This window comes from Corylus avellana, chromosome ca9, assembly GCF_901000735.1.
Source record: "Corylus avellana chromosome ca9, CavTom2PMs-1.0".
NCBI classification, from domain to species: Eukaryota; Viridiplantae; Streptophyta; class Magnoliopsida; order Fagales; family Betulaceae; genus Corylus; species Corylus avellana.
In genome coordinates this window covers 14930914-14942544 of record NC_081549.1, presented here as the reverse complement: position 1 = coordinate 14942544, position 11631 = coordinate 14930914, and the positions used below count along the sequence as shown (strand labels likewise).

Genomic DNA, 11631 nt, shown 5'->3' with positions numbered 1-11631 from the left:
TAATGTAATATAAAAAGTTAAAAAAAGTTAAAATGTTTTTATGTTAATTTTTTTGGGAAAATTGTGCATAAATAGTAACAAATAGAATTATAGAAGAAAAGCTTTGCCAAACAATCGCAATGTATGTTTTACTTCCAACACTCGAAACCTTGCAAAAATCCCTGTGAAGATGTTGGCTATTTAAAAGATAACATGTTATTGTGTATATTTTATCAGGTTTTTGTTCTTTATGTTGTAAAAAAGTTGAGCAAAGAATTATCTTTTAAGTTTTCTAAAGAAGAAACATCTTTGCAAAAATGAAGAAAAAGCATTTTTTAAAAAAATAATTTGGCTGTCTCGATAACATGCTACAATTTTAATAGATGGCACTTTTCAGGTGTTTCGATGTAAAAAACCGCCTAAGTTTTTTAATTTGAAAAACTACAATTTCTTTTAAATCGCAAGAGATCCTAATCTGAAGAATTGAGCAATAACAATTCTAGTGATAGCAGTAAAGGTTAATCTCAGCAGACAACTATGACATGCCGAAGCAAATAATTAAAACAATAAAAGCAATACTCCAATAAGCCAAAAATCAAATTGTAATGAGAAACCACTTGAATTATTGAATTTGCCGTTTCATGGGTCCAACTCTTTTCTTTTCTTTTTTTGTTTTGGTCAATCATTACGCAGCCAAAAATCCAAATAATTCAACTGAAGAGTGCATGTTTATTGAATTAAAGATTCTAAAGACTAGAACAAACAACAAATACATGATTTCCAATCTACTCTGAGCAATCTAGTATTTGCCAAGAAGGATCAAAAGACTAAGAAAAGAAAAATGTGACCCTCTAAGAGATCATGTGAAGAGTACAACAGTATTATTAGTACATTATTATATCTACTAGAGAAACAGCCATTTCTGGTAGAATTTACAACTTGCATCAACAAGAACTTATCTAAAATCTAAGATTTGCCAGACTTTTGAGAAAAGAAAGGTGGCAAAAGAGAAAGAAAAAGAGGTGGGAAGAAGATTGAGAACTACTCTATCAATCAAAAGAGTTGAATGTACAGATCAGCTGTACAATCAATTTTACAGCAAGAGCATTAATGAAGGGGAAAAACAAAAAAACAAAAACAACAAAGAAGAGCCGGGACTGCTACCTGCTAAAGAAAATATGACATGGCCCTCTCAGGACTGGTTCTTGACAATCTTAACGCTGCTGTAAAAACGCTTGAGGTCTTTTATAGCCTTTTCCTCGATCTGAATCGAGCAAATGGATGAGGGTGTATCGACCACCGGTTTGAACCAGCGGTTCAATCCAGGAGAATCTGATGGTGAGCCCTGACTTGAAGCAACTGAAAATCCAGTCATTCTTGTTTTGGGGCTGTGGGAGAGAATCTGCTGTTGCTTTCCCTGATTTGAGACAAAGCAAAACAAAATCAAATTCTCATCTGAGAAAATAAAAGATAACACAGACACACACATGAAATTCCAGGACACTACATGGGCAGCCTATAGTAGTCATTGGGCAAACAGTAGGCAGAAGGAATGTTTCTGAAAAGGCATTTCTAAGATAAAAATTTAATAACACCCATTTTCATAACCCAGTCCATATCACCTCTATAAATTCCCAATATTTAGGGTTTAAATTCACAAACCTCCTTCTTGTTCTCAATGTCCCTAAGCGACAGATAAGAAAGGTGGGGAGGTGTCCCAGAAGCAGCCCAAGGAGGAGTGCTTCTCTCTCTATTAAAGACAGTTCCTGAGTTGCTGATCCTCCCGGCAGTACCACCCAATGCATTTCTTGGGGCTGCGACGTTCCCAGAACTTAACCCATTTCGAACAACATCTGTTTCCTTGCCTCTTGTAGGCAAGTCAACAACAGTACTCTTGCCAACCTCACGGATAACTCTGTCCCCAGCTGTCCCATTCACTTTTCTGCTGTTGTTGACCATCTCCTGCAGTATCTTTTGGATTGCCTGGTCCGGTTTATTCTGGCTGCCTTCCAAGGAATGAGAACTTGACAAACCGTCCATTGGTGAGTTTTGGATTAGCCCTGAACTTGAGGTTTTAGGACCGTTATATGGTTTAAAGGGAGCACCCTCGTTGGACACATAAGGAGAATAACTCTGCTGCTTCACTTCACCCACATCAAAGGTCAAGGAGTTCTGTCTCAGCAATTTGTGATAATAATCTGGCAGCACCAATGCCCCCTGTTCTGTGCTAGTCAAATGTACTCCATTGGTCATAACTAGACTTTCATTTACGTTGCTCCCAGGAGCAGTGGATGCAGCAATCATCTTATCCTTGTCAGTTGGCAGACCTTGAGCACTCCCAACACCCTCCTTTTCTTCTAATTCCTCTTTCCGAAGCTTCATTGTGGTGGTTTCTTGGGAATAATTCTTCAAGCTCTCTACAAATGAGCAATGGTATCAGATATTATAACTAGGATTAACTAAAGCTATCCACTCTAAACTATGGGCTCATATCTGCCCCTAAACTACAAATGTTTCCAACCAACATCCTAATTTTGAGATTAATTTGCAATCTCCATCCTCCATCCAAATCAGTGTCAACATACATAGAATAATGGGAGGAGGTGGAACAGACATTGCATATTTTTTTTGATGAATAACATTGTAAATTAATATACACTAATCTATTAATCTTGATAGATTAGTGCACCCACCACCCATTTGCCCCCTAATATGTTAATTTTGACACTGATATGGATGCTGAATTGAACATTGCAAATTAATCTCAAACTAAGATGTTAATTGCAGAAATTTGTAGATTAGCAAGGACATTCTGGATCACCCCATAGCTTAAGGTGGAGAGTTACAATTAACCCTTATATGTTAAAAAATAAAATAAAATGAAGCAACCACTATAATAGAAGTGAAGGTTCATGGCTAGAAGCATGCAACCTTTTTCTTTTCTTTTTTTTCTTCATTTTTGGTAATGATCTATAATTATTGGGGGAGGCAGGGAGATGACAAATTTTCTTCAGATAACTAAATGGGTGGTACTAGCAAATAAAGGGTCCAATAAACAACAGGAACAAAAATGAAAACTTTTATGGCATCCAAATGGTTAAGGGTAGAAGTTTGATGTTGAATGTATTTGCTAGGGAATGTAAAAAATGATTTTATAATATATGAGAATGTATTAAAAAAAAAAACCGCAGGCAAGACCAATTCTGAAGCTCTTAAATACCAATTATCTATGCTCTACACATCAAATATCTAGGTGAATCCAAAAGGCGAGCATTAATATCATCAATTGTTACTAGTGACAAGCAAGCACCATTTAAGACAAAAAACCTAAGACATTGGTAAACCACATTGAAAACCCAAACCTAAAATAAGCAAGAGTGGAGAAAGTATTGCACGCCATCAACTGCAACATCTAAGACGCTACTTACCTATTGGTCCCATGTTATTATTCCGGGAGAAAGTCATTAAATCTTTCATAATGTTGACAATCTCAGCAATCTGTTAAACAATTATAATTGGTATTTAATCAAAATATTCGATATTAGTTTCAAACTCAAACAAAGTAAATTGTTAAAATGTACCTGCAAGCACTGGGTATATCTTTTTGCAAATCCCAAGTCATCAACCAGCTGTAGGTCCAAAGTTCTTGCAAGTTGACTTCCAGCCACCAGGAACCTACAGTAAGATAAATGATCAAGACAAGATCAACTCATGAATTATTCTGAATTTACCTTCTACCTTTTAAAGTGGAAGAGGGAATAAATAATAACTGCTTTATATGGTCTTGTCTTCCCAAAGCTCAACTTTTCTAGTATACCTAGAGCAGCACATATATGTTTGAGCTTACAATAATACACAGCAAACATATGTGGTCCTGCTGTTCTGTTAAAACCATAAATTTCACGAGGTTATGTAGGCCATATTCGTGACCAGGTTCAATTATAAGCCAGATCAAACTGAATACAGAGTTTAGTCAATGCACTATTAACACCTTCTAAGTATGACATTCTCTCATTCAACGAGCTCTGGATTACCACAAAAGACTGGGGACCCGAATAGAGGTATGAAATATAGCAGCTCACACGAAATATTTTCATTCACGTATATCTAAGGGGCCTTTGAGATGTCACCTGCAAATGATGGCTTAATTTGTTTAAATTAAGGCTTTGATGAGTTAAAGCATAGTCATTATTAAAATTTCAGGAAGAGACACTATTTTCTTTTATTATTGGGTGACAAATCCAATACTGTGTTCTACTCTTTTTTTATTGCAATAAAGAGTACACCTTGCCCATGGCAGTTCCAAGAAACATAAATATATGTACCTAAATAAAGAAAATACGTTTTTTTCTTTTTCTTTTTCTTTTTCTTTTTACACATGATATCCCTTTATTTGAATTTAAGGCAGGAAAATACAGTCACGGACAATTTTCAAAACACCAAATTCTTGTTCCTAATCCATAAATTTCTTGATAAACTAGAATGACGTTGAATACTCAAAGGTCCTTCAACTGGGGGCACAATGAATGAGATACAAAACTGAATAGGTTGACAATTTATTGCTTAAAATTTATCTGCCACTAATTTCTTACGTTTCACAATTTGCTTGTAAATCCTCTGGTGCCACCACAACGGACACACTTCCACCATCAGTGCTTTTACGCATCCGTGCAGCATGAACCAACTGATTAAACTGCAACCAGGCATGTGTCAAAGATTTACAGCATGGTTACACACAGCAAGATCATAAAAATCCTCAGGTATGAAAGTGAAGAATAAGCAATGGATCACATGAAAAATTCAAACACCAGGAAGAATAACTCACAACCATAAACAAAATACAGAGCACAATAAGGACCCATTACCTGAGATGCAAAGAAAGTTCGAGGCAAAAGTTCTTCATGATGCTGTGAACAAAATTCCCAGGACAATATCTAGAAAGAAAAGAAAAAGTATGTAAACATCATCATAATGCATAAGATTTTGCATTGAACATGATCAACATGAACAATACATATGCATCAACCCAACAACTTAATATGAAGGGGCCTTCTCACCTTCAAATCATGGGTGTAAATAATGCGTAGATGACCCTCACGAACAACACAAAGTTTCTCATAGACACTCTCTTGAACAGCTTTTTCATATTCCAACATCATTAATCCAGAAGGGAATCTACGCTCGCGTGGTAAATCAAGAATCAATAGTTCATCCATCACACTGTCGAATGTCATTTTATTGAGCCTAGGAAGTAATTCAGAAGTCACCTCTGCCAAGCAACAAAATGTAGAAAGAAGTTATATGCAATCAACAGATTAAGATAATCAAAGCAGGGAAGAAGAACTTTGTTTTCCTTACCAAACCCCCTTCCTGATTCACAACCACATATGTTGCATTGCCATGCATCCTTCAAAAAGAAACAACAAACAATTACCATTTTACTAAGCAATCAACAAAACATTGAAGGCAACAGGGGAAGAATAAGAACCACAAACAAACAAGAAATCATGTCAAGGAATGCATTAAAGATGAGTATTTGAAATTGTGTATGCGCATCTATCTGAAGCCACAAGTACAAAATAATTCACTTATACAACAAAAATAATTTCTCTTTCATTGCAGAAGGGGTATTCAGTCGCTCAAGAGTTATGCTCAAAGTAATTCATCTACAAAAATTCAATTGTAGAAGAAATATTTTACGAAATTGGAATTATGTTCAAATAAAAAAAAAAAAAAAAAGGATGAGTACTGACCATAGCTGTCTGGGGAATCATACTGAAGGCATGGTGTCCAACTTTATCATACAAAGAAAAACACCATCTTCTCCTAGCACAAGGAGCATAATACTCTGCGATAAATTTCCTCCAATAAAAAATACCATTGTCCTATAGAGACCAAAAAATAAAAAAGAAGGGTTAGACCAACTTAAAGCTGTATCACTGAGTGCAGGGATGATATAATAATAACAAATAACATTAATTTGTCAATCAAACCGGCAACTCACAGCTGGTCGTTGCCGCAGATGATATATTTGCTGCATTAACCGGCGTGAACAGATGCCTTCATTTGAGGGGTGCATAGCAGGTACTTGATGCAGGGCTTGCTGTTGCAGGTGCTGCCTCATCTGTTGTTGTTGTTGCTGCTGCTGCACGTCAACTCCCTGATACTGTGCAATAGACTGCAAAATCTTTTGCCACTTCTGGTTTTGAAACTGATGCTGCTGAAACAGTGCTTGTAATTGGGGTACATGTCCTCGCAATTGTGCTGAATCTGAATTCTGCAGTAGCTGCTGAAGAATACGTTGGTGCATAATAGCCTCTTGCTGGATGTCTAATCTAGGTTTCTTATGCATCTGCGTTGGCGTGCGGTTGTCCTGCTTTATGCCATTTACAAGTGAATTTTTATGCATTTCAGCAACCTTTTGCTGATGTTTCCTTTTATGAACTTGTACACAGTTTGTGTCTAAATAGGATGTATGCTGTGCGATGGAGGAACCGTCAAGAACTGAAGAGCTTGAGCTTAGGTTACGGGAGGAGAATGATGCAGGAGATGTGGGTAACTCTAGGTAAGAATCCGTGTTGCTACCGGAACTTCTATGCAAATGAGGACCCTTTGAAAGTGCTGGTTTGGAATTTGTGACTAAGGAACTTGGCCTACCACTCAGGCCATTTGTTGTATTATTTAAGGCAGTCAGATTCATTTCCCCTGAGACCCTATCTAAATTCAAATGTGCAATCATAGCTGCAGCATTTGGCAAGTTTCCAGAAGATGCATTCAAGAGGGAAGCTACCACAGCCTGGTAGTGCTCATCTTTTGGTGGCAAGTTATCAGAACTTGAGGACCCCACAAAGCCCCCAGTTGGCCAAGTCGATGCCAGAGATCGTGCTGCCATTTGAAAGTTGGAATCCACAAAGGTCTCTAGAGCCATCCCCATTCCCTAATAGCCTTTCCGATGAGAATCAAAGGCTATATGGAAATCACAGATGAACCCTCAGAGAAGAACACCTACAAGCAGGAAACAAATGCACAACAAGCACGTAGAGTGTTAGTTCAGCTCTCACGCCAAAGAGAATGTGTGTGTGTGTACATTTGTGTGAATCCGTGGATCATTCAAGAGAACCTAATTTAGATTACAAGAATCTCTTTTAAGTTTCTTTGTTTCTTGGCTCCAGTGTAGTATTAGGGAAAATAGTTCTTAAAAGTCCAAGGAAAAAAGTCTCCACCCCACCCACAGGGAATGTGTCGGATATCAAACAAAATCTCCCTGGAGCTTGGCACATTGAGTCAATCATCAAAGATATCCTCCTCCTCAAACAAAAGTTCCCCTTTGTTCTATCCTCAAAATTAATCGCAATGCAAACTGGCCTACACATAATCTTACTAGCTGGGCTGTCTCCGCCTTATCTTGTGGAATCATTTCCACCTCTACTCCGTAGTTGTTGTTTCTATTAGTAATCTGAATCCCCTCGAGTCTTTCCCCCTTGTTTCGGCTTTTGAACACTTTTTGTTTTTCTTCCTGTTTTGTTGTGTATTTGACCAGAAAAAGGAATAATAATAATATAGTCGGATATCTACTTTGGCCAAAAAAAACATAGAGTGGGATACGCAGAAATATAGATGGAGCAGAAACAGGAACAAGAAGTTGAGAACATGGAGTTGAAAACAAACAGTAAAGTAAATAAAGATAAAGCTAAAGCCCAAATCCAAGAACTACCCACCAAAATAGAACAAGAATAACAAAGGATTAGCGAAATACGCGGATTAGCGAAATACAATGAACATAAAACATCGAAAACAGATTTACAGAGAACCATACGCATTGGACAAGAAAAGGCACAGCTCTTCTCTACGTGCATATTGCATAACTACCAAGTACCAAATGATATAAACATGTGTCGAAATTCACAGGTTTCAATTAAATGAACTCATCTTCAGTCTTCCCATCTCTAAACAAGATCATTACGCACAATTACTCACAAAATTAAGAGGAAAAAAAATTATATATATTAGAAAATATTTTGACAATATAAATAAGCATAAAGTATATGCAATACTGTGCACAAAAGTATGATGATCTCCAACAACAAAACTCTCCACAGCACTATATATTAACCTTCTTTTGGCCGAAAGCCACTATATTTACCTAAAAAACTCCGCTTGGCTGTTGTAAAAAAAAAAATCATTTTAACAAACCCCATTTCATAAATGCTGAAGAAATTGGAAACTAACCCATTTCCCGTCCCTTTGATTTTCCTCATTCTTTCCAAAAACCAAACAAAGCCTTATTTGTTTTACATCCGTCTCTCGGTTTAAGCGGGGTTGATGGTTTTCCCGCGTCCCAAACGTTATAAACTCGAAACTTTTTTTTTTTTCTCTTTTCCTTTTCTCAGCAGCCAACCACCCATCTTTCTCGTTAAAAACAGTCAAACCCATTATAAAGCAAAGAAAATGTCGGTCTATTTCCCACTGTCCAAGAAAATTCATTCAAAGCAGTGTAAAAAAAAGGACAAAAGAGGTCAAAATCTGCAACAAAATTAGTTAAAAAAACAAAAGAGAAAAAGAAAAAACAACAAACTTTGTAAGAGAAAAAAAAACACCTTTGAAGCTTCTGCTGAGGAAATGGGTCTTGATATTCGTACGGAACCGCCATGGCCGTGGGCCCGTGAGCTCACAAAAGGGTTTCTAGTTATAAGAGCGGGAAGTGAGTGAGAGTGCGAGACAGTGGTGACCGGCTGTAGCGGTGCTGGGTCAGCTGTAACCGGGTCGGCTAGTGAGTGTTGGGGCACTCGTCGCTTTACGAACAGCCACGTACTGCTGTGAAGATTGCATGGTGGCATATGATTTTCTGGAATAGTAATTTATATAACACCGGAGTCCGGTGCACTATATTTTTATTGTTTAAATATTATTTTAATTATATTTTATAATATTATAACACCGGCATGTATATTATTTATGCACATCAATGTTATATAAATTACTACTCGATTTTCTCTCTCTTTCTTACCCTTTATTCCATCCTTACCTCTGAATAATTACGTCATAAATCTTCGAAACTTAAAAATTATGTATTTTTCTTTTTTTTATCTAAAAGCACTCACGATGGTTTATGTAAATTTTTATACAAAATCAATATCTAAAACTCATTTTATAAAGAGATGTGTAGAGAAAAATAGTATGAGAAAATTTTGGAAAAAGAGAGACGTATAAAAGAAATAATAGGGGAAAATTTTGGGAAAAGAGATGTGGATAGAGAAATAGTATATTAATAAGATGGATATGTAAACAGTGTCCGCTATATATAGCGGTGAATTGTGTATTTGAGATGCATAATCTAATGTAGAGGGTTTTTTAGAAATGGCTAAGCCATTATGAGAGCACTCATAAATAGTCACAATGGAGGAGCCAAATAGTATTTTTATCTAAAATGGCTAATCAGATTTTTAAAAAATTCCAACATTAGATTAGCAAAAAAAAAAAGCAATTTATTTTTTTATTTTTTATTTTTTTATATGAATTTATTTTTGGGTTAAATACTCCATACCCCCCTAGGGTTTCCCAACTTTATTTTTTCCCCCCTTTGGTTTCATTTTTATCACAGGAGGTCCCTGTGGTTTTGATAAGTGACCAAATTAATCTATCTGTTAGTTGACCGTTAGGACTGACACGTGGATCAATCAGACGTCGACACGTGGCACATATTTAATTTTAAAAAAAATGTTTTTTTTTAAATTAAAAAAAATGTATTTAAAAAAAAAAAAAAAAAGAGGGAAAAAATTGGGGTGGCTCCCTTGGCCATTTGGGGGCGGGGAGCCCAAGGGGTGGCCAAACCACCCCGGTACCCTGGGGTGGCGAAACCACCCCAAGTAAGCCGTGGGGTGGTTTTAGGCCCACCGTGGGGGTGGCCAGCCACCCCGGAGTGGATGCAGGGGGGTGGTTGAAATACCAAGGACCAAGGGTGGCTCCCTAGTGCCCGGGGGGGTGGCCGAGCCACCCCCAAATGGCCAAGGGGGTGGCTCGACCACCCCCAATTTTTTCCCTTTTTTTTAAAAAAAAATTAAATATGTGCCACGTGTCGACGTCTGATTGGTCCACGTGTCAGTTCTAACGGTCAACTAACGGATGGACTAATTTGGTCACTTATCAAAACCACAAGGACCTCCTGTGATAAAAATGAAACCACAGGGGAAAAAAAATAAAGTTGGGAAACCCTAGGGGGGTATGGAGTATTTAACCCTTTATTTTTTTATTGTTTATCTCATATGTTTTCTCTTTTCCCAAATTTTTCTCCTACTATTTCTCTCTACACATGTCACTTTTCCTAAAATTGATAAATAAGATCTTTAAGAAAAATACAATCCTTTAATAAATAAATAAATGATATAGTCATATAGATAAAAATATAACTAATTGGATGTAGGAAGCCTTTAAAAACCCATTAGTTAAATTAGATAAAGTGAGTTTTGGGTATCCATTTTGAATAGAAGTTTATATAAGCCATTGTGAGTGCTCTAATTATATTCAAGTTTTAATTACAAAAATGTTTGTATGGATTTATATTCCTACAAATTTAAATAAACTATAGATTTTAAAAATTATGCAAATTTAGTTATAGGCTTTAATTTTTCGAAAAAAAAAAAAAATCAAAAAAGTAATTATATGACACGTGGCACAATGTAATTGGCGCTGACGTGGCGTTCCATTAAGTTTTGGTCGAAATTTTAACAGAGGTATCATTTTTGTCTTTATGAAAACCGCATGTACCTCCTATAATAGAAATAAAAACCTAAAGAGCAAAAAATAAAAAGTTCAAACCCTAAAGGAGTTTTTAGTATTTAACACATAATATAATCGTAATAAATAATTATAGTTTTATGAAAATATTATTATTTTGTAGGTATTTCATATTTGGTGTTCGTATGAAGAATACATTATTCTTAAGGAACTGTTAATTTGAGTTTCTAGTATTTTTTTATTAATAAATTCTGACATGGAGATTTTTAATGATTTGAAAACTATTAAGGATTGAGATCTACGGCAAACTATACAGTAAACCCTGATGCAATTTGCAATTGAAACTTCATGATCTAATTTGATAATTAAGATTAAATATTTTAATTGTCTATTTATTAACACCTGTCTAATATTTTCGTGCTCTGTTTACGTCTCAGGCATAGAGCATCCTGGGCATAGCGATGTGAAAGTTGCAACTTGCAAGGCAAAAGAAAAATAAAAATAAAGGAAAAAATATATTCTTGACTTATCATTTATTTTACACTTACACCTTAAAACTTTAAAAAGTGATATTAAGACATTTTATAGACTTATACTACCACCGTGCATCAAATTAGGCATTTTTACATTTTTCTTTATCCGGCTCAAGACTATGATTTATACTATAATTTTTCCTTAGAGATAGCAAATAAAGGGATTATTCTTAATTGTGTTTGGTTGAAAAGCAACCAGCATCAAGCTCTGATGTCTTATATTATGATTGAGTATCTCTAAGGCGTAAAAGAAAATACTTTTAGTTTGACCGAGAAAACTTATTTAATTTATGTAAAATAGTTTCTCTTTTTCTAAACCGCAAAACATTTTATGAGTTTAAACTTCTCATTACCAAATTGACAAACCCCGGCCAAAACGTTGCTG

At 35.9% G+C, this 11631-nt stretch overlaps 1 protein-coding gene across 3 annotated transcripts; it reads right to left on the bottom strand.

Annotated features, from left to right (window-relative positions):
- Positions 1-644: 644 nt before the first annotated feature.
- LOC132162568 (probable transcriptional regulator SLK3) lies at positions 645-8679 on the bottom strand. 3 transcript variants are annotated; one of them, XM_059572818.1, is made up of 11 exons: positions 8577-8678; positions 5984-6984; positions 5733-5864; positions 5338-5386; positions 5037-5248; positions 4845-4913; positions 4572-4672; positions 3561-3654; positions 3408-3477; positions 1642-2396; positions 645-1396 (listed from the first exon to the last, which is right to left on the bottom strand). In XM_059572818.1, exons 2-11 carry the CDS (start codon positions 6911-6913, stop codon positions 1172-1174), a joined length of 2637 nt encoding a protein of 878 aa, XP_059428801.1. In that variant the 5' UTR covers positions 6914-6984; positions 8577-8678; the 3' UTR covers positions 645-1171. The 3 variants fall into 3 exon arrangements, with proteins under 3 accessions (XP_059428801.1, XP_059428802.1, XP_059428803.1); XM_059572819.1 differs by lacking the exon at positions 8577-8678 and adding an exon at positions 7796-7819; XM_059572820.1 differs by having other exon boundaries at positions 1309-1396; positions 1602-2396; positions 8577-8679.
- Positions 8680-11631: the final 2952 nt, after the last annotated feature.

What these genes read in the sequence shown, in the direction of transcription:
- LOC132162568 (XM_059572818.1), bottom strand. Translation starts at nt 6,913, where the DNA reads ATGGGGATGGCTCTAGAGACCTTTGTGGATTCCAACTTTCAAATGGCA. An exon ending in TGATTCCCCAGACAGCTATG is followed by an intron (nt 5,387 to 5,732) that starts GTCAGTACTCAT and finishes TTCTTTTTGAAG; the next exon opens with GATGCATGGCAATGCAACAT. An exon ending in TGAATCAGGAAGGGGGTTTG is followed by an intron (nt 5,249 to 5,337) that starts GTAAGGAAAACA and finishes GTTGCTTGGCAG; the next exon opens with AGGTGACTTCTGAATTACTT.